The sequence below is a fragment of the Dysidea avara genome, chromosome 10 (genome assembly GCF_963678975.1).
Source record: "Dysidea avara chromosome 10, odDysAvar1.4, whole genome shotgun sequence".
Taxonomy (NCBI): Eukaryota; Metazoa; Porifera; class Demospongiae; order Dictyoceratida; family Dysideidae; genus Dysidea; species Dysidea avara.
The window spans coordinates 14115491-14140169 of record NC_089281.1 but is presented as its reverse complement, the minus strand read 5'-3'; the positions used below and the strand labels follow the sequence as shown (position 1 = coordinate 14140169).

Sequence of the window (24679 nt, the reverse complement as noted above, 5' to 3'; positions counted from 1 at the left end):
CTGTCTGTATCTGACATAATATGCCCATGCACTGCTTTCAAGTTTGTAGTATGACAATATTATATATAGCTATTGTATTGGACACCTGGTCCTCTTTAAAGTTGTCGTATTGTGATATTTTTGTGGCAATGTATTGCCTCATCCCTACTAGGCTGGTGAATTTGCACATAAGATATATTAAGTCAGCAAAAGCTCAGGCAGAATTATAACATGGAGGTACAGGCACCCACGTTATTTGTTATTGTTGTAGTTATAATTGCTATTATATAGTGTATACAAAATTTGTAAAGTGATTATAAAGAAGCCAATCAACAAAATGAACTTGTACACAATAGCCAGCATGGTAACGTGTCCGACATTGTGACCCCTAGCTTTGTGTGTCATTGTGTTCCCTTCTGTGTCATTGTGGCCCCTAGCTCTGTTTGTCATTGCGCTCCCTTCTGTGTCATTGTGACCCCTGTGTGTGTGTCATTGTGAGCTCCTTTGTGTCATTTTCAACTCTACCATTCAACTATACAGCTATAGCAAAGATTTGAGCAAACAACACATGCACACTTTCTGGTTGCCATTGCCGCCACCACTAGCACTGCACCAGGAGACTGAAAAGCCAAGGTATCAATCTTGAAAGCAATCTCAGTAGCTTGCAATCTAGTACTTTAAAAAAGGTCATACCGGCGGCAGCATGCAACTTCAGCTACAGAATAACGTTATTCCTGTTACATCAGTGGGTTTAACTGCCGAGTAGTTGGTTGAATTCAAGCCAAATATCAACTTGATACATCAACTTCATTGGCGCTTGCGCCAATTGTGTCCACAAAATAATGGAGATTTACGGTGTGCACACTTTTCTTTAAACGATGACATACCTCTCCCAACTGAACAGTGATTTCTCTTATGATTATTTATTAAAAGTGTTGATATGTGGAGACAGCTTCGTTGGAAAGACTTCAGTGTTGACTAGATTCGTGTCCAACAAGTTTCGCGTCACTCACATTCGTACACTAGGTAAACTACTGCATGCGAGCGCGACTGCATGGCTCATTTGCACAAAGACCTTAGTGTTCAGAATATTGTATTATTGTAACGTAACGATTACCTGCAGGTGTGGACTTCATGATGAAATACGTGATCGTGCAAGGAAAGAAAATTCAATTAAAAATCTGGTAAGAATGTCCGACACTGAATCAGCTCAGTACTAGTACTTGCCATCTGTTGTAATGGTAGCAAGGGATGGTCACTTCCACACAACCTGTAGAACCATCTGCGACCGCAGCCTTTCATTATCCAATCGCAATTTAGTGTCAGGTGAATTGGTCATGTACTAGCTACAATGAAGTAATGACTGAAATGAGTGATAAGTTGTGGAGTTTGGTTTGCTCTTTGCTGACTGCATATGAGAAGGCACCACTGCATGACCATGCAGATACAAACATGGTGATGATGCATCATTCTCGTGTATCAGACAGTTTGTGTGGGGGTTATTTGCCACAAAACATTTGGCATGTGAGAATATTTTTTGTGTCTGCCATGAATACCATTTACCCATACACCCACACATGCAACTCTTCCTATATTCCAATGGCCACGTGCATGAGAATTTACCATGCTATTTACCACGTGCATGACTAGTTATTTCTTGTGAGCAGCTTACTACTGTAAGCTCTTGGAGACAATCTATAGCTAAATCTCAATACAAAGAGATAACTCAAGTAAAAAGTATACACACATTCATGTGTATATTTAGTTTTGTAGCTATCACAAGAGAATAAAGTATAGCTGATTGTTAGTGTTATATTATCTATCGAGTGATGTATGTTTATCAGATTAATTAATTACTATAGCTACACAAAACTGAACACAGGACTTTCCACCTATCCATCTTCAGTGTTGGGCATAACATGTTACTTTTGTAATGCATTATGCAATATTATTACTTAATGCAGTAACGAAATAATATAACGTGCTACATTTCTTATGCTGGTAATATCTAACAGATTGTAATGTATTACTAAAGTAGCGCATTGCTACTCGTTACTGTAATATTATTACCTAACAAAGCACTAATGCGTTACTTAGCTAGCACTAGCACGTTACTGTAATATCACCCGTTCTTAACTAGCGTGTTTGTCATCTGATCAAAGCACCTTTTTAGTGATCAAGGTGTATTTTTGTTGATCAAAAATCTTGATCTCCGTGTTACTGTAACATTATTACCTAACCAAGTATCTTTATATGTTACGTAATAATTATAACTTATTACTAGTTACTTTTAAACTGAAGTAATAATAACTGTAGCGCATTTCATCCAGTGGCAGTAACAAGTAATATATATATTTTTTAAAGTACTGGCCCAATACTGTCCATCTTCCCATTTGGTTCAAAGCACATAACTATACCTGTTTTGATAGGGATACTGCAGGACAGGAAGACCATGATTCTATCACAGCACAATATTTCAGAAGATCAAATGGGATATTACTAGCATATGATATTACCAGCCAGGAAAGCTTCAATAATTTGTCGAAATGGGTTGAGAAACTAAAAGAAGTGAGTTACCATCACAACGCGATTCTGTGAAGACTAACTTGTGTACTTGTTAGAGTGTTCCACAATTTGAAGATACTAAGGTGCCAATAGTATTAATTGGTAACAAGATAGACTTGGAAGATCAACGAGTGATCACATATAGTCAGGGACTACAGGTACTGAAGTGGTCACTGTTGTCTCAGTTACTTGTATGTGCATGTTCAATTATAGTTTGCTCAACAACATGATATGCCATTTTATGAGACTAGCTGTGCTACATCTGTCAACGTTAAACAAGTAAGAAGCTATATGTGCAAAGTAATGGATTAATGCTGTACAGTTTGGTGAAGGAAAAAATTGACAAATCAAGATCAAGCAAAACAATGTTGTTGGCAAAATAAAATTTGGCAAATCCATACTTAATTCATTACAATACTTGTTATACGCAGCATGCACACACATAGATGGCTGCTACTAGCTGACTATATGTGGTGATCAACTATACATTCAGACTAGTCATCCCTCCAGAATAGTGTAGATTTGGTAGATTTGTTTGGACTCCCCAAGCTTTGATTTAAGATTTATTACTGGTCACTCAGTACTGCTGGTATGCCAATGATACCACATGTACCAAGCTCGGTAGCTCAATAACAGCACTAGCTCGGTGACATAGGGTAGAGTTACACTCGGTTTGGCAAACCTTCATCAGAAGCAGATTTTATATTTCACACTTAAAATACTGTAAAATTGATGTGTCTACAAAACAAGTTATTTGGATGGAAATCCATGGTCATTTGTCAATGCCAAAGTTTCTCTCCATGTGGGATAGTTTAGTTAGCGTCATACACAATTGTATGCCTTCTCCTTGCTCTTTAGTGCACTTGTCACAATACACCACCAAAACATCTTGCTAATAAGTTATTCTTCTGGAGGGACACACAGGCTATTATAAGCTGTCAAGTTTGTGCAGCTGTCAACACCGGACCAGGACACAAAAAAAACTGTTTTCTTTGTAATTTTGGAGGGAACTACTAATAACTACTACACTACATACTTATGTATACTTATTGCACTTTGCGTGGGATCAAAGTGCCACTGCATGCTGTATTTTCCATATTATACCGAGTAGCTGCATAACTATACTATGACTCATACAGCACATTTATGCAGCTATTTGGGCAAATACAGTACACTAGGGCAAATACAGTACAGTTATGCAGTGCAGTTATGTAAGGAATGTTACGAAAACAACCCCTCTCAGACAGCACAATTGATCACGTGTATGACATTGTAAATTGCTAAAACTAGCCAGACTAATCCTACCAGTCAGTTCTAGGACTAGAAATAGATTACATGAACACTTACTGATATCTGACATAGAAAATTGAAGCAACAACTCTACACAGACAGCACAATGGATCACGTGTGTGACACTGTCAAATGCTAAAACTATAGCCAAACTAATCCTACCAGTTCGTTCTATGACTACAAATAGATTATATGACAACTCACTGATAGTCTGATCACTGAAAATTGGGTACTCAAAAAATTGCTCCAAGCAAGATGACCAGGAAGTACTATAAAACACATAAAGCACCGCCTATGCTTGTGTGTACGAAAAATACAGCACTCGGGAAGGGTAGTGGTGTCTCGAGGCAAATACAGCACTTGGCTTCACCTCGTGTTGTATTAGCCTATTGACACGCCCCCTTGTGCTGTATTTTCTGTACACATGTATGGCGATGACATACAAATTCCAAGGGATGCAATGTTTTGCAATTGCTAGGCTGCCTGTGATGATATTTTCATCCTCAATCATCAGAATTAGCTCTATGCTATATATAATAGTATGAGTGAAAATAAAACTCTGAAAATCTTAAAATTCACTATCCAAAACAGTTACGTACCTCAAAAATTTGTAGACACGGCAGCACAAAGCAGAGTGGTGAATTGCATCCTAAGAGAATGTTACCACGTAGTGTCTAGTACTAGTAACATCCACAACCTAGACAGTGCTTTAACATCTTTGTTTTGAACACACAATTGTAAGAAATCTCATCAGAAAGTTACTGATACCAGATATACTGATGACAATGCTTGTAGGAAGCAATTTTCATTGATTAGGCTACCTCTCCCATGTACACTTCATGCTGTTGTTGCCAATACTGTTTCGATTCTCACACAATATAGATTTTATTCCTTATTTTGTACTATGCACACTTTATACAATTATTTGTTCCTTTTTTTCCTTTTTATTGTCTTTCAATGCAGGCTGTCTGTGGTTTAGTAGCAAAGATAATTGAAGAGGTATTTGTACTACATTGTGAACGTGATCTGTTTTACATTATGGTTTTTATCAGATTGCTCCTGTGGATCCTGGATCAGTTAAACCAATCTCAGGATCATTACCACCCTCATACAATCAGGTCACATCTACTGAACCACCAAACTACCACTCCACTCCTGTCTCTAATAATGGAAACAATATTGTACAATCAGACTCAAGCATAGTACTATCTAACGATAACACCAACAATTCAAGTAATAAAGATCGTTGGTGTCCATGTTAGCGGCAGCAGTAGTCAGTTACATATTGTGATACACACATATTTTATGAAGTATTTGTAGACTTCACAGCCAAGCTGGGTAGCCATTATTTCTCACAATCGTAACATCATCAATAACTTTGCCACCCTAGTAGAATACAGGTTGAAAGTTATACAAGAAGTGATAATTATTTACCTTGTCATCTGAGATCTGTTGCCATCTAGCGTGAGTAGAATTGATCACTGTCAGGTATGAATACCCGTAGTCACGGTTACGCAAAGCATCCCATGGCATTGGTTCACCAGATAGTACATGACCCTCTTTACATCCCTGTAAAAAGTTGAAGGCATGAAATACCAAACAGTATGGGTACTTCCTAAAGTCATTGAGTATGAAGGTATATACAGGGTAATGAGGGTATACTTGCTATGATTGTGCTAATGTCCTTGTTTCCCTTCAAAGAACTAGATGTTGGGACAATTCAAGAACACACACCATAACGTGCTAGAGTTATTAAAAACACACCTCCTTTACCAGGGGTATTAACCCATATCCACTAAACCTTCCTTTCCAGTAAATGGTATGGTCAGAAAGGAGGGTGCAGCAGTACTGCAGCCATGTGAGTCTGTTAGTATTCCTAGCTGTAGGCAGAAAGTCATGGTGGTGTCACAAAGAGGAAAAATATCAGACAAGGTATAGCCATACACAACTGAGGTGATGCAATAAACAAGAATGATTACATCATCACTCCTACACCAATCTCATTATACAGCTAATACATTAACAGTCATCATACTAATTGGGATATTGCACTGTTCAGGGGTACAGCCAGAACCCAACAGTTGTGCACAACATAACATTAAGACTAGACATGACTAGCTAGCCCTAATAAGCAACTATTCAATAATACTAAATGTACCACTCTGCGTGGGCAGTTCAAAGGCACCGCCAGTGCCATAATTTGTATATTGCACTGCTGCAGACCGCAGCGAGTGCATTATAACTTGTAACGCACTGGTTGCGGTTTTGTAGACCACAACAAGTGCATTATAAGTTATAATGCACCACCGACTGCAGTGCAATATACAGATATTGCACTGGCTGTGGTTTAGTGCAGCATAGCACAAGTGCTGGTGGCGATGACCACTACGACACCTCACCTAATAGGTGGAAAGACACTTCACAGATCACTCGAATTCTTTTATAGCCTGACGTGTAAAGGTCGATTGTGGGCCATAACGTCACCAATACGTATAATGTTTACAAGCAGCCAATGGCAATCGAAAAAGCCAACACGGGTGGCCACAACTCTAGTCTACATATATATAAATGTACTTATACACCTTACTAGTCTGGTGCCATCTTAGCCCAGATAAAACTGTAGTCCACTTCGACAATGACTCAATAAAACAAATATATTCTAAATAATACTAACCTTTACGTTCGATTGTGGTTACCAGTTTTGTCATGCCACCAGATTCGAGTTTAGCCAGTGTGAATAGTAAAAATTAGACTAGTATCGTTTAGTAGCTAGGTTTTGTTTACTTAAACTGTCTATTTAGCTGCTTTTTTTCGCTTGAGAGAATCACTATGGCGATTAGTCTGGCGCTTAGTCTATATGGCGATTGGGTGATCACGCTGGCATGCTGAGCACTACATGATGAGAGTCAAACAGCGAATGCAGGTTAGTGATATAACGCATAGCGTACTAGCTTTCAATATCTCAGGTGGCTGCAGGGGGAACGTCATCGCAACGTCCGGCTTGGTTACCCACAATCGATATTAGAAACCTGGCCTTTTAAGTGTTACAGCTGTCTTGTGAGACTCTCCCCACCTATTAGGTGAGTGGTACATAACGGTTATACAACGTGCACTCGTGCTCTGCCTGTATAAACGCACTTGCCTTCGGGCCTAACGGCCCTCAGGCTCGTGCGTTTATATCAGGCAGAGCACTCGTGGCCGTTGTATAACTATATATAAACTGCTAAAATCAGTTCAGAGGATCTAATGTTTAAAAATTTCCCAAGTGGCATGTATTAAGTTGAAAATTTACTATAAACATCAAGACCAAGACACCCTAATTAATATGCAGTCAAATAAATATTGTGATCTCCCTTGCAAGGTATGCCTTCCCTATATTAGTTATGGTGTTGCATAGCTAGACCCTGACATCACTAAAAGTCTAGCTATACTATTACTACATAACTTAGGCTGGTTTATACAGGTGGCAGCAGGTTCCACTGTACATACCAATGCCTCAACACTATAGTAACTACAGTGGAACCTCTCTTAACAAACTCCCTGAATTAAGGACGCAATAGAAAAAACCTCCCAAAAATTTTGGTCCCCAACAGGTCTGGTTAATACATTTTTTACCTCTGAAAGAGGAAAATCTCTATATTATAGCAAAAAGTGGCCAAAAATTCTGGGTCCCAAAATGTCCATAATAGAGAGGTTCCACTATAGTGCATAAACAAATGTTGATTTTACCTTATGAATACTGTATGTAGCTACAGATGTTATGTGCTATCCAGTTGTCATGGTATAGTTTTGAATAATTATAATAATAGCAAAACTTACAGCCTTTCACAATCAAATGCATCATTTTGGCTCCCTCTGAAATGGATTTGTCTGGCTGCATCACTTTAGCACTAGCTATTTGTCTGGGTAACAAGATGGTAATTGGAGAAAGCACGAAAACAACATGTACAGCTGTTGCTAGTACAACAATAGTAAACAACTCTTCCCAACTATTCCTCACCAGAATCGTCATTGCGATGGGCATGGTGATGTGGTCACTCGTGGAGCAAGTTAATTAACTTGTCAGACAGCAGGTGGCTTCATGTACAACTAGCTTTGATTAATTTCTGGTGTATTAAGTGTAAATCTCTGCAGTGAAAATGGTTCACCTTATGATGAATGTTAGGATAAATTTTTGCTAATTAATTTTTTTCCATAATCCTTCATTTTAAAATGATCATCTACAGAAAAGTTTGGCACTTCACCAAACTATAATCCACCAATGATTATTCACCGACCTTTTGTTGCCAAAATTTTATCACAATAGTTTAACTAATCACACACTATCAGGTATCTGGAATTGTGGCTTTTTAGAAAACCCTTTGATGACGGAGTCAAATGTTTTTTTTTTTTTTTTTTTTTTTTTTTTTTTTTGCAATATAGATTCAGTTGATATAGTTTTGATATTAAGATTTTGACTTTTTGACTTCTCAAAGGAAGCACTTATAATGCTTCATCTGATGTTGGCAGCCATATAAACATGAACACTGGAGCTTGCTTAAGGCCCGTCCCAGCTACCATTATAGCCTAAATATTTTGAGGGGAAATTTTTTCGAGGTTGAGCAATGTTACTAAAAATAAAATTTTCGTAGATTTGCAAACACTCCCAAAATGTATTAGACTATATCAAGGGCGTAGGCAGGGAGTTCGGATGGTTCGGACAAACCCCTTTCAAGAAGCAGAATTTAAAAAAATTAAAAATCACATCAAATCTTACAACCCTGGAGCTCTCTGGTAGCTACTTTCCAACTGGCGCTCCTCTGTACTACTCTTGAGGGTCACATCACATTAATGCTGAACCATGCAAATCATATCTATTGCATCACGTGATCAATTGCGCACGTGATGAATGGCACGGGTGAAATGGCAAAGGACTGTTCAGTGGTTGGTTGAGACATATTACAAGCTTAAGGCAGCATCTGCTAAACTTGAGTGGTCGTGTTATACATGTGTCAGGTTAGCATGAACTGTGAATTGTTGATGTATATTTACCTGATGAATTGTTTGTTTATTTATTACATGTTGTGGTCACGTGATGTCTCGAACATATTGGAGTACAAGCCAAGTCTGAAGTTACTGACCATCAACAGGAGGACCACAGCCGAGAATAATGTATATACAGTAGCTGGAAAGAAGTATTGTCAACTAAGGAACTCGAGTGTGGAGGGCTTCCTGTACTAGGAAACTGTCAGTATACTGTCTGGAAGTGAAGATTAGTTAGTTTTACAATAGGTTTATAGTTTCTATAAGTTGCATAAACAGCAGTGTGTAGGTTTTAGCTAGTTAGATGCACAAACACCTTTTAATGTTACTGCCTAAGGGCACATTTTGTGTATGCATTATTTTCGTTCAAACATGGTCTAGGGGAAGCACCCAGGCCTTCCCCTTAAGACATTCTGGCCACTTTAAATCCGAACCCCCTTCAAAATAATCCTAGCTACGCCCCTGTATATGGAGGTCTAAATATTTCAAGAATAAACTTTTCCCCCTCGAAATATTTAAGGCTATACAGTATATATCTCTTGGTTAAACTTACAGCAGATCCAGTGATGAAATGTACTGGTGCTTTAGGATCCACATAAGGTTCACTGTCAGATCCATTGTACACTGTCCTGTTGTAGACTGGCCACATTCGTTGATACTCATGTTCATGTGCCCACAACTCTATATCAACTCCTAATTGTTGCACATCAAAAAGGCTCCCACAACTTAATCAGGGAACTCACTTACCATAATGATAGAACAGTGTCTCTAAACCATATTCATGTAAGAAAGGGTAGCCCACTCGTACCTGTCAACAAAGAGGGAAACTTAAGACATTCTATACCAAAACAGCCCAAGCCGTGAAAAAGGGTGCAGCTCCAGGGTGAAAAAAGATGTGAAATCCAAGGTGGTGGCCAAGAAATGGCTGTAATGGTAGGTTAATGGCAAACATTTTTAATAACAACAATTCAGGTGAATTTGTACTGCCTCCTCGTTTCACTAGGACTCGGCAACAAATTCACCTGAATTGTACAGGTGATGCCTATGATATCAGTGATAGTAGTGCTAAAAATGATAAAGGTGATATTTTCGCTACGTAGATGGATATGTATATATTACCACTAGCACGTTCAACACTTACAATGCCCTCCCTGCGATTACAATCATCACCATCAACAGTGGAGCAGTACATTGGTCGATGGGCACCAGTTATGATCCATGGTCTGTCCTTCCTAGAGTTGACTTCCTGTGTGATATAAGATTGCATCATAACGTACGTTGCACACACACGCACACACACACTTTCAAATCTTTCTCCAGCCACTCATACTGGTATCTAACTAGCTCTGGACCATACTGAAAAAAGAAGTACACTTCAGTTGAGAAGAGGATGAAGTGAGCATTCCCTACATCCCAGCTGGAATAGAACAGTAGTGTATACTCAGTGAAGGAGGTAAGATGAACAACAAAAACTATATACACAACACTGTTAGTATGTACCAGGTTATTTGCTACTATTTCATTTAAACAGAGCACAGGTATAGTGAATTGTCATTGAAGAACAGTATGTTTGACTGCTCTATTGGAGTATTTTGTAGGAGTATTTCAATTCTTTTTAACACTTCTCAGGGCTGTCTTTAGAATTAATTTTCAGTATGTAGTCCATGCATCAAGCCTTCCTGGACAGCCTGCTAGGTAATGCTTTTTACTTTACATCTTGCTTTCAAAAAAATATATTTGTTGCCTGTAATAAAAAAATCATTACTCACAGGAGATTGTGGGTGGGGCATGACGCTATAGGTTATATTCCAATGCAATTCAGTATACTCAGGAGTTTCAGGTTGGGGTGGCTAGTACATTTACATTGAGACCATCTGCTTGAGGTCTGGCCACACCAATTTTCTTGTCAAAAATCTTGCTGTAATAGTTGTTTTTTTTTGTCTTTTAATCAAAACAACAAAATATGTTGCATCAAAAATTTTGTACGGTAACTATTGTTATTAGTGATGAATCATTATTGTAGTGAGCCTTACGCAGTGGCCCAGCCCTTCCCTTTTCACCCACTCACCTATAATAATAGTTAGCATGACCACCCGGCATGGCAAATCTGTTGATGTAGTGAGAGAAATTGCTGCAGAGAAACACCATAATATGCATATGAAGAGTGGTCATGGTTTCCCTGGGAAGATAATTCGACTCACTAAGCTTCTTCATGGTTGCCAGGTGCAGTCATGTACGGTATCTGTGTTGCTATCTCCTGTATCTCATTCATGAAGTCATCTCCAACCTTCCCATCATCCTTTAGTGTTGTTATGGTGGAATTAGTTTACAAGCAGGTAACTTACGTACCGTTGCAAAATCATAGGCAAAATCCCCTACAACCATACAAGTGCTACTAAATACCACATAATTGTGTATACACTGTATTACTATATCCCACTAAAACTGTTTAGTTTTAATTGTAAAAGGGGATTGTGAATGGAACAATGATATACACAATCAACATGACATACACAGTACATAGAGTCATATCCGGTATGAATTTTTTGTCAATTTACTATTGAAATATTTTTGCAAGGAAAACGACCAAACGTACATTTTGTACAGTAAATGGTATGTGAGTGGCTGTTCTACTGTCTGACTGTATTATTAGAGTATTTCAATTGAACACTTACACTTGTATTGCATCATAAATCCTGAAACGTGAAATACAATTTTATGGTTTTCACGAGCTGGACCAAACCTAAAAAGCAACATTCATGATGATAAAAAAAGTTTATTTCACTGTGTTTCAAAGTTTTCTAACATGAACGATTAAGAAACAATGGCTTGAGTAGCTTTCTACACTGCAAGCTGGAAAACTTAAGGTTCTCAGTGCTCTAAGGTGGGGTTATCTGAGCCTTTGGGCATCCCGTAAGAGTGTCAAGGATATAGAATTTTTCCAGTGAAACCTCAGTTAGCGGCCAACTCTTTATACCACTTATAGTGGCCAACAACCCTGAACACAACTTTATGACCTCAGTAAAAAGGCCACACTTCTTTACCGAAGCCAATTATTGAGGTTTCACTGTGTTTATTCATCTGAGCTCAGGACCATGAAAGTCAATATAACATCAACGAAGTGAACATGTTAGTTGTTGCTAAACAGTTCAGAGTTAGTTTGAAGACCTTCATAACACCTCTAAAATGTTTTACAAGGTGTGCCAGGTAAAACAAAGGCAAGCAGACTATATGCAGTTCTATGATATTTAAGGTGCTTACCAATGTGGAGGATGGCATCAAAGTGTCCAGCATTTGTCTCATTTATCAATCTGGATAGTGACTGAGCATTGGTGGATCCCATATCACCATAAACAGCTAATCGAGGACTCCAGTTAGTCCCGTTATTCAGTGTTGTCATAGTGAAGGTGTTACTCCACTTTTCAGAACAACCAACCTTGTAATCTGATGTGTCATAACATATCGTACTGTACAACCAGTTAGTATATCACCTACCATATTTAGTGGCTGATTTGAGGCCAGTTAGAGTAACAGTGTGCATGTATCTCACAGTGTGATTCTTTCCTCCATCCACAAACTTCACCGATTTACCAGTAACATTATTAGTCATGTTGCTGCCATGTTCACCATACACTACCATACTAGTGTTAGTGGTGATGAATGTGGTCCACATTATTACCATCTCTGTGGAGTCCCCTATGTAGTCACGGAATTAACAAAAAGATATAAACAAAGTACAGGTTAATTTCTAAGTTGGCACTGGAGAGGTAATGGTAAACTTCTAATATAGCTAGACTCTGGGGTATCATGTACTGATTGATTGGTTTTTATTTAAGGTCTTGCATTCCACTATAAGCCGTTCTTCCACTCAGGAGCATACATACAAGTACATACAATTACAACACACACACACACACACACACACACACACACACACACACACACACACACACACACACACACACACACACACACACACACACACACACACACACACACACACACACACACACACAAAGGACAGTCAGTATACAGCACAGCAATTAATACAAAAATACACAATACATTAAACATCATTACAGAAAATAAAATCATATAAAGCACCACGGAAGGAGGAAGCAGTAACAATGTCATCTGGCAAGTCATTCCACCAATGTGCAGTGATGTGCCTAATTTCTGGGTGGCTGACAATCTACAACATCCTGGTCGTATATGTCTACTCGGCAACCGGGTATGATAATGCTGATAAGGCCACTCCAAATAAATTCTCTGTTTCCCATCCTAGACTCAGGCATATTTTCATGCGGGCGGGCAGTCCATTTCCATTATTTTATTATAAGATGGCAGCTTTTTAAGCTATTACTATTTGTCTGACACACCTGCATAAAAGCATGCTTAAGCTTTTTTCTTCCTTTAAATTGTCAAAAGTAACACAAACATGAAGTTTGTGCTGCTGCTGACACTGTTTCTAGATGGCTTTTAGTGAGCTTGATAATATACAAGAATAACCGGAAAATAATGGAAGAATACGGAACAATATTTTAGAGCTGACAATAACCAGATGCGGGAGGTGGACGGGAAACAGATAACCACAATGTGATTCCTGGCAAGGCATGCAACAATAAAGTGTCGATCCATAGACCCCAGCTATGTAAGAGCAGACGGCGACCTTCGTTTCCCTTTGTTGCGTGACAAGTGACAATCGTTAGACACCATCATAAATGCGGCCAAATGCTAAACCGCTAGGAACCTGTGAGATGGCTGCTTAAATTAAAGCCTGTGAATACAGGAATCAAAAGACCCTATCGAAGCAGAATAATCCCAGACTCAGTGGTGACTTGAACGCCCAGAAACATGCAGTCTAAGCATGAAGACATACAAATCAGCGAGCCACACTGCTTGGGCCTCAAGGTCGAGCTCAAGGTAGCGCAATTTTCGTGCACGTGCGCCTACAATCTATGCTACCCTCTAAACGATACCTGTCGCGGAGATATGAACTTGTTCAGGGTTAATTCCTGCTCCCTGTACTGAAGAAGTGATGGTAGTAGCAACTGCCAGAAGGATAAATAATGCCGCCATTTGAACCCTCCGTCTCCTTTGATGTATCACGTGCAGTGCAATGCTAAATCTGTAGGTATTTGTACGGACCAACAGACCAATCAATCTATATTGGTCCCTTTTGTTGAGAAAAGGGTATGGTTAATTTAATGTGTTTGTTTTATTGGAGTGTGTGTATGTGTGTGTGTACAGTGCAAGGGGGTGGTACTCCAATAATTGTATCCTGGTCACTAGCTATAGTCACTTGTAGTTGATCAAAGAGCACATGTATAGTTTGTAACCCACTATCGATACTTTTAACAACATGAACATAAATAGGATTCGGTCAAGTGCAGTTTTCGAGCTTAACCACTTTGACCAAGGATGAAGATTGGAGTGCCACCCCCTTCAGTGCAGAGTCTCTCCTTAGGCCACTCCAAATCAGTAAGACTGTACTTTGATGTTTTTAATATATGGTGTCTAGCTAGCAATCACCAGAACCTTTCATTTTAGTATTTACCTGATTGCGCTTTTAGCAATGGAAAATTCCACAGGAAGCTTCCATATTGCAGCAAAAAAATGGTTTTGGAGAAATAATGACATTCAATGCGAGTGTCCAGATATGATGCAGGCAGAGGACGGGAAATACATTCTCTTTTGGAGTGGCTCCTCTTCCTTGTAACAGGAAGAGAATTTGAATCGGATCAATAGAGGTTGGCCCATCCTCCTGACCTATATACTGAAATAGCAAATGAGTTACTCAGCTAGGTCCACATTCTATGGACCATGAAATAACTCTTTGGTGGGTTTGGGGGGGACAGTATGTTGGATAGGGCAATAGAAAGGTAATGGGTCTGCTGTGTATACAGTGTGTAAAGGAAAAATTTGCTGTCAAAAAGTTTTGGTGCTGGCTGTATTGACGAAAATAAAAACAACAAATTATTTTAACTATACGAATAATTTACGCATACAAATATTAATGTTAGGTATTCTGTCAAAAATTTTTCGTTGATTATGCCAGTGACGAAAATTTGTTGCGTCGAAATTTTAATAGACGAAAATTTTCCTGATTTACAGTAGTACTGGAGGAAGTTGAGAAGATTCTTAGGGTACCAGTATATCTCTAAACAGCCAGATTGTGCCAACACTGCAGCCCCCCCAAACTCACCAAAGAGTTATTCCATGGTCCATAGATTATGGACCTAGCTAAGTAACTCATTTGCTATTTATATAGGTCAGAAGGATGGGTCCACCTCCATTGACCTGATTCAAATTCTCTTTCATTTAGTCACACGATCACATATACAGATTAATTTATTTAATTACAATTTTCCTCTCTACATGTAGACTCTGTAGTACACAGCTTCCAGTGGCGTAGCCAGGAAAAAATTTTTTACCGAGGCAAAGTTTATACATTGAAATAATTGAGAGGGTCAGCTTCTGACTCAACTCATTCACACACACTTTCCAGATTGGGTGGTACAGCATTTGCAGGTTGACTCTCTGGTTGGATGGAAGAAATTGTGTCAGAAGACTCTGAGCATTTTCTACATGTCATAAGTAATGTTCCAGCTTACAGTATATGCATACCATGCTTCAATTATTAATTGCACTCAACACAAAAATTGAATTAGACAACTCCGGAGATATTTTGAGTGATCAGGCCATTGTGGACTGCAATGGAGGTCATAGTCATGCACACTACTTTTTCAGTATTGACCTGATATGATGTTTTAAGTCAGCGGCTGTCTTTTTGACATCGTGCCACTTGCTGGTGGAATAAGTTACCATTTGAAGTGCCCCACAAGCATGGAGAATTTGTCACTTTAACGAAGACCCACTGTATGACTAATAATAGTTAATTTGTGTATTATTTAAATGTATTGCTTTGTATGTGTCATGTCTTGTATGTTTTTCAGTTTTGTACTTGTGTATTTGTATGTGTCTCAGTATACTTTGATGTGGAAGAACGGCTATTCCGAATGTCATGAGTTTAAACAAAAAATAAAATCAGAGATTATCTCTTTGATGTGATGTTCAACTGCATGTGCTAAGCATGTCAAGCTAGGGAGTCTAGGGGCATGCTCCCTTAAGGAAAATTTTGAAAATATATGCTTTGAAATGGCATGTGGAGGCAATTTTTTAATTGTACATGATATGCATGATGAATTGATTTAAATGATTTAGACCAAGCAGTGTAATGAGAACAGTGGCTATAATCTGTACTGAATGTTCTATTACAGTATATTACGATGACTGCTCTATTAGAGTATCTCGATTTTTTTACAAATTCAGCAAGTAGCTGAAAAGTTATCCATCCAATGCCGGACGGTGTCACCATGGGTTCTGGCCCTGCTTAGTACTACAGCCATAGATACTATTGAGTGTGATACAGTAATGCTGTCTACTATCTAGTAACGTTTGAGTAGAAAATTCGGGGTGCCAAAACTCAGGCGGCCTGCTCAGCCTGTTCAGTTGAGCATAGTTTTTACCGAGACAACTGCCTCGGTTGCCTCAATGGTAGCTACGCCACTGGCTTCAACTCTGTAGTACACAGCTTCAGTTGCCATTTCAGTGGGTCAACTTGATTTTTGCAGTATGTACTGTAACCCATCACCATTCACAACTACCACTTTAGCCTTTGATCACAATGATCACTAATCCCCAGCCTCTTCACTTTATTAGTTTTTTTACGAGTAATCTGTTCTAAGACTACATAGTATATTTTTGTTCATGGTAGAGCAATGAAATGGAAAAGTGTGTGATAGACAATTGTAACATTCAGCTTCACTTCATGTCATGCATTATGTTATTCTATATAGCTGAAATTGCACATTTATGCTATAAAGGCTATAATGTCACAACTACCAGTACAGCTTGCAAGTTGAGAATTACAATTTTATAACTCATTACTACATCAAGAAATATAACTCTATATACTCTCCACAACTTATTGTGTTTCTGTCATGCATTGAAGTTTTATGGGTGTGTGTGATTTAGTGGCAATAATTCTAGAGGACATAGTTGTGTTCATTGTGACTCAGTCTGTTTCAGATTCTTCCTAATGGACAAGTGGTCCCAGAATCTGATAACGTCAAATCAAATGGTGGCATTTTATACCTCACCCATGCAACTATCTTTCAATCCCTTTACCAAATAGAATAACTACTGATACTGTTGGAATAGAATCCAGCTTAACCGTTACTGTAAAACAATAAAGACAATACGAGCTGCACTAAATGTTACAGTCCATATTAACAGTCAATAGCTACTAAATAAAAATAATGATAAACAGGCCATGACTTAATTCACAGCCAAGCTGGGTAGCCATTGTTTTTCACTATCATAATATCGTCGATAACTTTGCCACTCTATAGGTTGAAAATCATACAAGTTCAGGTGTTACCAGTTTACCTTGTCATCTGAGATCTGTTGCTATTTCACATGGGTTGAGTTGATCACTGTCAGGTATGAGTACCCATAGTCGTAGTAACGCACAGCATCCCATGGCATTGGTTCTCTGAATAGAGTGCGACCTTCCCTATACCCCTATTATGGTACCAGTTATAAGGTCATGAAGTGTTGGACAGCTTGCAACAACAGATGCTACTAATAACAATAGTGCAGTATCACATAGCTACAATTGAATAAATCGCAAAATGCTTTCCCCACATTTTGCATGGTGCAAAATTTCTCCTAAGAAAAATTCTCCATTGTAATCTTAAACATTTGCAGATTTTAAAAATATACTGTATTGTAAAATGCTTGGACTTAAAGAGTTATCGTGTTTTGAAGGATGGCCTTTCTACACAGGTGGCTATATATATATATATATATATCGTTACTACGTACTACTTTTTCATAGCCTTTTAACAGTGGTTGACACATATGGCAGAATTTTACAGGGACTGAATCAAAAATATGTGACCATCTATATTGCCGTGCATAGCTACATATAACTGCTATAAAGCACTTGGCTTTGTCAGTCTAACTTACAGCAGATCCAGTGATGACATGTACTGGTGCTTTAGGGTCCACATAAGGTTCACTGTCAGATCCATTGTACACTGTCCTGTTGTAGACTGGCCACATTCGTTGGTACTCATGTTCATGTGCCCACAACTCTATATCAACTCCTAATTGGTGCACATCAAAAATGGCTACTAAAACTATAAAGCAAGTAACTCACCATAATCATAAAACAGTTTCTCTAAACCATACTCATGGAAGAATGGGTGACCTGTTCTGACCTGTAAAACAAATGTAGAAGATGAAGCTGCCTTTCCTAAATTTTCACCATTCAGGTAATTCATTTAGCTACTTTAAAAATGATGACAGCCAAAGCTGGAAACTCTTTGGCAGTCCACAAAACTTTGAAAAATATCTGTCTATAAAGACAGTGGAGTTTCTGTTATTCAAACAGCATGCAATGTGCAATTCAATCAATTAGTTCATTTATTGATCTGATAGCTACAGCTAATTGGAGCAAACATTAAAAACATATGCATCTTTTGATAATATACTCTAAAAACAGTCAAAGCTGTATTGTTACTCAGATAATCAAGGGGTTGATGTTCCACCATAGTACCATATTGAGCTAATGTTTAATGTATGTGTCTGGAGTATAATTACGTTGAGAAGTCAGCAAATATTTACTAGCCATATGGTGGCTTATGCATTCAACACTTACGGTGCCCTCCCTGTGATTACAGTCATCAACATCAACAGTGGAACAGTACATTGGTCGATGGGCACCAGTTATGATCCATGGTCTGTCCTTCCTAGAGTTGACTTCCTGTAACACCAGTTAGCATCATGAGGTAACTTCTTCAACATACACACATGCATACATGCACACACACACACACACACCTTCAAATCTTTCTCCAGCCACTCATACTGGTATCTAACTAGCTCTGGACCATAGTTAAAATAGAAGTACACTTCAGTTGAGAAGAGGATGAAGTGAGCATTCCCTACATCCCAGCTGGAATAGAATGGTTAGTGACTTGTGTATCTTTTGCTTTGGTAATTTTAATTTTGTTGTACGTTCTATAGAGTACTTTAATTGTTTTAGCAATTTCTCAGCCCCCTATAATATTTCATTACTAGCTTTTTCTTTACTGCAGCTTCACTCCCTAGTCCATGCATATGCACACAAATACAGATAAGGTACCATCCTTCATGGGCAGTATTGATCCCATGGCCCTTTTAGACCAAAATTTTCACTCATTATATACTCTCAATTGGCTCACAGCATTTTATAACACATTTCAAAATGTATAGTCTATAAATTGACTGTTATAACAATCTTGTACAATGCATTTTACAGTTCTGTGTTCTCATTGACTGCTCTATTAGGGAATGTTGATCTACCGTAAACAACAAAAGTTTGGCAAATTTACCATGCAGCTAATATGGAACTATATGCTGAACAGCTGATAAGTTTGGGGAATTTCCTCAATTTGCCAAAGTTTAGTCACTCCAAACTTTTGCCACTTATGGTATTGTTCAGGGGATTACTACACTTTATAGTATCAGATGTTCACCTAATATGCTATCATTATATTGTTTATTGTTCACCCACTCACCTATAATAATAGTTAGCTTGACCACCTGGCATGGCAAATCTGTTGATGTAGTGAGAGAAATTGCTACAGAGAACATCATATGAAAAATGGTAATATTATCCCCATATGTCAGGTGACTCACTAAGCTTTTTCATGGTTGCCAGGTGCAGTCATGTATGGTACCTTTGTTGCTATGTCTTGTATCTCATTCATGAAGTCATCTCCAACCTTCCCACCACTGATCCTTTAGTATTGTTATGGTGGATTAGTTTACAAGCTGGTGGAAACTTACGTACTGTTTCAAAATTGTAAGCAAAATCTCCTGTAACCATACAAATGATATTTATGTCCATACCACATAGTAACAAAAGTTAAGAAACTTCCCACAAATAACGATTGTAGCAAAACTGTCATAGTTTTACCCTTAAAATAGCTCGGTACTGTACGTGCTGTTCTGGACAGTTAGCCAGGGTACATTACACTGTAACTACATAAACGACATAGCTCAGCATACACAAAAAAATTAAAACAGACTGGTCAGTCATACTGCAACAACTGCATGCAAGCTGAGTGACTGTTTGAATAGTTTGTGTAATTTGCTTGACAGCATTCATGTAAAAAACTTTGATACATTTACTATACATTAAAAATTACGGAAAATAACACCATCTTTCAAACAATGCATCATAATTTCAGTTCACGAAGATGAGGTTTAGCTTGTCAGAATCCTTGATAAAATGTGCATACGGTAATATTATAACATTTTGTACAGTGACCAATAGAAAAGAGAAGAAAGCCTTATATGGTGAATTTACGTATCCAAGTACAAATAGGACGCATGTATCTTTGTAAAATGCCCAGTTAAGCCCTTAGTTCGGGTAGATTCTTAATTGGTATGATTCAACTCTGAATTTGGGCAACTGTAGTGTATATTGCATGCATCCATGTAAGCTCATGTGATTGTAATCTGTGATTTGGTGTCTTACGTAGTTGCCTCACTGATATGAATTGCTCTATGGCTAATCCTTAACATAACCGGTGTGAAAGAAGAGAAACAGTTCACCTATCTACTCACTGGTTTGGGCACCCGACCCTGGTAGCACCTAAGGCTCCCAAAGACTGTACATTGGAGAAGATAAAGGAAGCCTTAACCAAACATTTCAAACCACCGGTCATCGCAGAACAGTTCACCTTTCACAAACAAGACCAACTCCCATGCAGGCAAGCCTTGAAATGCACTAGTGCTGTGGAAACGTGGTCAGTATTATATGCCATCTGTGGCTATTAGTGTGGAAAGAGGCCACCTTCAAGCAGTATGCAAGTTATCAACTAACCTACAACAACTCCTGACAAGGCAATCAAACAGGTGACACCCAATCTAGATAGCAGTCCTCTGGATCAACTAGTAAAGTATGAAGATGGCACTGACACTGATGACTTGAAATTGTGGACCAGGAGTGACACAAGGATACCATGTACATGGAGTTACATACTGGAGCAGCAGTATCAGTCATGTCAGAATAGTAGTGGAGAATTATGACAAATGGTGAACCTCTCTCATGCACGCATGCACGACACACACTCGCTCATGTACACAGTCAAGGTAGACGTTTATGAGGTTATTCAGGACATGAAGTGAAAGTAGTCAGGCAGGTGGAGGTAGACATGGAATATGGAGAGCAACAAGTACAGCTACCACTGCTCATTGTAGAAGGCAAACACAAACCAGCACTGTTTGGCCATGATTGGTTCACTGCTATAAAGCTACATCAATTATGTAGTAACACAGACAGTATGGTGAATAGGCTTTTCAGAATTTCAGAAAGATGTTGAATGTATAAGGAGATGCTCAGCCACATCACTGTCAGAGAGAATGTCAAAACGATTTTCAAAAAAGTCATATGTGATGCAACCAGCTAGCTATAAGGAATGAGAAAGAAAGCATAATTTGAACCGACTGACAGCAGTGAGTGGGTTATACCTCTTGTAATTGTACCTAAGAGCAACAGCAAGATTAGAGTTTGTTGAGATTTCAAGGTCACGATCAATCAATGTGTAGAAACCAAACTGTATCCATTGCCAATGGTAGGACATTTTGCACAACAAAGTTGCAGCTGCCAGTTGATGAGGACAGCTGTTAGTATTCAACACTCCCAAGGGATTATTGTTTGTTTGCCCTACGGGGTCAGCCACCTTCCAGTCAGTAAATGGACCAAGGCCTACCAGTGGCATATTACTTGGATGACATAAGAAAGTCATGCACAGGAGAGTGGAATACATTCACAAGAGGAGAAATGTAAATTTGCCAAGGTATTTAGGCCACATGATTGATACCACTGGAATCCACCCAACTGAAGACAATTAACGTATGTGCTATAAAAGAAGCACTGATACCACAGGATATCACACAGTTAAGAGCCTTTGTAGGATTATTATTATGGCAAATTTATTCCACAGGCTGCTACTAACGTGGCCCACAGGCACTGTATGAACTGTTAGAGAGACATTAAGTGGGGTTGGAGTGAGGTATGTGATACTGCCTTTAAGAACTGTTAACAAGTGAGACAGCATTTGTCCACTATGTACACCAAAAGCATATCAAACTGGCTTGTGATGCAAGCTCTTATGGCCTGGGGCTGTCCTAAGCCCAGAAATAGAAAAGTGCCTGAAGTGTGGTTGCTGTTGTTACTGGCATAGGGGTATTCCTTAGAATGGACATTAATGATGATCAGCACTTGATACCTTCAATTTCTGCAAAGTATCCATGTAGTTGTTTCATTGGCATGTTAGCCCCAAGACCAGCTGTGCAGCCGGTGGGGACACTGGGAGCAAATTGCACTGTGTAGCACTTTCAATATCAAGACACCAAATGTAACTACGAACAAGTAACTTTATTTTTACAATTTCAGGATGTGTGTAGTGCAACTCTTTCAACTTCTCAATAAGTCAGGATGATGACTTCTAGTTTCCCACACTAAAAATCCTTGGTCCATTGATAGTTGGTCCCTTCTCTGATAAAATGGCTTCAAATTATGCCAGTATCACTTGCACCTTTCTGTGGCCAGCCCCCTAAAACAAACTGGTGCACATGTGAGAGGGACAAGGTCCTTAGTCATTTCTGCGGCAATATCTGTTGCCAACCCATCAACCAGGAAGACCTTAAATACACTATTTGAGGCCCCCTCCCCCCCCCAGTTTGTAGCACTTTGGTGTTCTTGTACTCAATGGAGTAATCATACTCTGAAAGAAAAGATTCCCACCCCTGAATGCGGGCAGCAGAAATTAGTGGTTTAGGATAAATATCAATAACCTTGTGGTCTGTGGCACAAATATTTGTGGAATTTCTTAACTCCGAACACCAAAGCTAATGCTTTTTAGTGATAATGGGCCACAATTCACAGCATTTGCAGAGTAGTGTAGAAACAAGGGAATCAAGCATTCTCGCACTCCTCCCTATCACCCAGCATCCAATGGAGCAGTCTGAAAGGTTTGTACAGATAGTAAAGCAAGCAATGAGAAAAAATGGGCACAGCTTTACCACTGAAAGAACAGCTGGCAGCTGATTTATAGAACTACCTCCTGGCCCATGCAACCACAGAAAGACATCCAGTTGAACTATTGTATATAGACTCAGAACTTGTCTAGCATTGATCTTTCCTAACCTGTCACCTACAGTGGAATACCATCAGCAAAGTCAGAAAGCAACATATGATGGTAAGAAGCCACTTGTAATATATGGAAGGGGAGCAGAAGGTACTGGTACGAAACCAGGGGGCCAGTTTGTCAGGCAAATTATGGGTTCTAATGGGCCCACTTTAATTTGTCTTATTTATGCATTTTCCATATGGCAAGGAACAATGGCTGTTGAATGACAAGATATTTTAACTGATTGGTAAAACCTACAAAAAGAAGCTTTTAGGTTTTTTAATGCATGCATAATCAAGGTTAAAATTCAGTGCTGTGTAAATTTTTCTTAAGGTGACAATTTCCAATAGCCTTTTAATATGTATTAGAGTAGCTACCTTTATCACAAATAGACCTACACCGTATATTATACTGTATAACATTTCGTTTCTTGGCTTACCAATGTGGAGGATGGCATCAAAGTGTCCATCACTTGTCTCATTTATCAATCTGGATAGTGACTGAGCATTGGTGGATCCCATGTCACCATAAATAGCTAATCGAGGACTCCAGTTGATCCCATTATTAAGTGTTGTCATAGTGAAGGTGTTACTCCACTTATCAGGACAACCAACCTTGTAATCTGATAAAATATTATGCTATACAATCAGTTAGTATATCACCCACATACCATATCTGGTGGCTGGTTTGAGGCCGGTTAGAGTGACAGCGTGCATGTATCTCACAGTGTGATCCTTGCCTCCGTCAACAAATTCCACCATTTTGCCACTAACATTTTCAGTCATGCTACTACTGTGTTCACCATACTGTACCATACTAGTGTTGGTGGTGTCAAATGTTGTCCACATTACTACCATCTCTGTGGAGTCCCCTAGTATTACACATGCAGTAGCTAAAATGCGACTCTAGCTAAAATGTGAAATCTGCACAAGCTACGTGCTTATTAACATTCATCACATTTAGCTAAAATGTGAAATCTGCACAAGCTAGCTACATGCTTATTAACATTCATCACATCATAAATGTATCTATATAGTCGCTGCGGATTTCCTGTAGCTAACTAGCTCATACTCTGTATAAACTCTTAAATCTATACTGTGTAATTAGTTTTGTGCGCGTGCGCCTTCTAGCTACTGACCAATATATATATTTGTTAATGTACAAACTCAATCATGAGTATATTCGTACATATGTAGCTAGCTAGCTACTTATTTACAAATTTATATAATTATTAAATAAATCAATACCTGTAGCGGAGATATGAACTTGTTCAGGGTTAATTCTAGTCTCGCGCAGCCAGACCACTATTTCTCCCCACGGCGCTTATTAATTAGAGATTATAAACGCCTGCTCAAAATTCCTGCTCCCTGCACTGAAGTGATGGTAGCAGCAACTGCCAGGAGAAGTAACGCCGCCATTTGATAACCGATTTTCGCATTCGCAAGCGTCCTCAACAGCTCGTGTGAATCACGTGCACGAACACATGCAAATATATTATTCCACAAGTGCACAACCTAAGCATTTACATGCGGCCTAGGGAAGGTCCCCTTTATTACTGAATGGCGTTTTAC

At 38.8% G+C, this 24679-nt stretch overlaps 3 protein-coding genes and 1 long non-coding RNA gene across 5 annotated transcripts; 2 read left to right on the top strand and 2 right to left on the bottom strand.

The window, feature by feature from the left end:
• Nucleotides 1-777: 777 nt before the first annotated feature.
• On the top strand, nucleotides 778-5192 carry LOC136236239 (ras-related protein Rab-10-like). The gene is made up of 7 exons (XM_066026367.1): nucleotides 778-1005; nucleotides 1103-1163; nucleotides 2409-2547; nucleotides 2601-2702; nucleotides 2758-2823; nucleotides 4798-4833; nucleotides 4887-5192. The coding sequence occupies exons 1-7, from the start codon at nucleotides 858-860 to the stop codon at nucleotides 5094-5096; spliced, it is 762 nt and encodes a 253-aa protein (XP_065882439.1). The 5' UTR covers nucleotides 778-857; the 3' UTR covers nucleotides 5097-5192.
• LOC136236236 (acid phosphatase type 7-like) lies at nucleotides 4995-13996 on the bottom strand. Its single transcript, XM_066026364.1, has 12 exons — nucleotides 13836-13996; nucleotides 12352-12552; nucleotides 12118-12300; nucleotides 11206-11231; nucleotides 11058-11155; nucleotides 10925-10987; nucleotides 10159-10273; nucleotides 9998-10102; nucleotides 9604-9664; nucleotides 9410-9549; nucleotides 5269-5403; nucleotides 4995-5220 (listed from the first exon to the last, which is right to left on the bottom strand). Exons 1-12 carry the CDS (start codon nucleotides 13933-13935, stop codon nucleotides 5158-5160), a joined length of 1290 nt encoding a protein of 429 aa, XP_065882436.1. The 5' UTR covers nucleotides 13936-13996; the 3' UTR covers nucleotides 4995-5157.
• Nucleotides 13340-19853, top strand: LOC136236241 (uncharacterized). Of its 2 annotated transcripts, XR_010692039.1 has the most exons (5): nucleotides 13340-14049; nucleotides 18606-18713; nucleotides 18784-18893; nucleotides 19255-19573; nucleotides 19628-19853. It is a non-coding gene; the product is annotated as an uncharacterized lncRNA (long non-coding RNA). The 2 variants fall into 2 exon arrangements; XR_010692038.1 differs by having other exon boundaries at nucleotides 13341-14049; nucleotides 18606-18893; nucleotides 19628-19851.
• Nucleotides 17082-24598, bottom strand: LOC136236238 (acid phosphatase type 7-like). Its single transcript, XM_066026365.1, has 12 exons — nucleotides 24356-24598; nucleotides 23779-23979; nucleotides 23548-23730; nucleotides 19760-19785; nucleotides 19606-19707; nucleotides 19485-19547; nucleotides 18766-18880; nucleotides 18584-18688; nucleotides 18083-18143; nucleotides 17890-18029; nucleotides 17308-17442; nucleotides 17082-17264 (listed from the first exon to the last, which is right to left on the bottom strand). The coding sequence occupies exons 3-11, from the start codon at nucleotides 23587-23589 to the stop codon at nucleotides 17329-17331; spliced, it is 768 nt and encodes a 255-aa protein (XP_065882437.1). The 5' UTR covers nucleotides 23590-23730; nucleotides 23779-23979; nucleotides 24356-24598; the 3' UTR covers nucleotides 17082-17264; nucleotides 17308-17328.
• Nucleotides 24599-24679: the final 81 nt, after the last annotated feature.

What these genes read in the sequence shown, in the direction of transcription:
- LOC136236239 (XM_066026367.1), top strand. Translation starts at nt 858, where the DNA reads ATGACATACCTCTCCCAACTGAACAGTGATTTCTCTTATGATTATTTA. An exon ending in CACTCACATTCGTACACTAG is followed by an intron (nt 1,006 to 1,102) that starts GTAAACTACTGC and finishes GATTACCTGCAG; the next exon opens with GTGTGGACTTCATGATGAAA. An exon ending in AAAATTCAATTAAAAATCTG is followed by an intron (nt 1,164 to 2,408) that starts GTAAGAATGTCC and finishes CTGTTTTGATAG; the next exon opens with GGATACTGCAGGACAGGAAG.
- LOC136236236 (XM_066026364.1), bottom strand. Translation starts at nt 13,935, where the DNA reads ATGGCGGCATTATTTATCCTTCTGGCAGTTGCTACTACCATCACTTCT. An exon ending in TTGCCTATGATTTTGCAACG is followed by an intron (nt 11,156 to 11,205) that starts GTACGTAAGTTA and finishes ACAACACTAAAG; the next exon opens with GATGATGGGAAGGTTGGAGA. An exon ending in ATTTCATCACTGGATCTGCT is followed by an intron (nt 5,404 to 9,409) that starts GTAAGTTTAACC and finishes AACTTTTTACAG; the next exon opens with GGATGTAAAGAGGGTCATGT.
- LOC136236238 (XM_066026365.1), bottom strand. Translation starts at nt 23,589, where the DNA reads ATGAGACAAGTGATGGACACTTTGATGCCATCCTCCACATTG. An exon ending in GGCAACCATGAAAAAGCTTA is followed by an intron (nt 19,548 to 19,605) that starts GTGAGTCACCTG and finishes TGTTCTCTGTAG; the next exon opens with CAATTTCTCTCACTACATCA. An exon ending in CAAGCTAACTATTATTATAG is followed by an intron (nt 18,881 to 19,484) that starts GTGAGTGGGTGA and finishes ATTCTATTCCAG; the next exon opens with CTGGGATGTAGGGAATGCTC.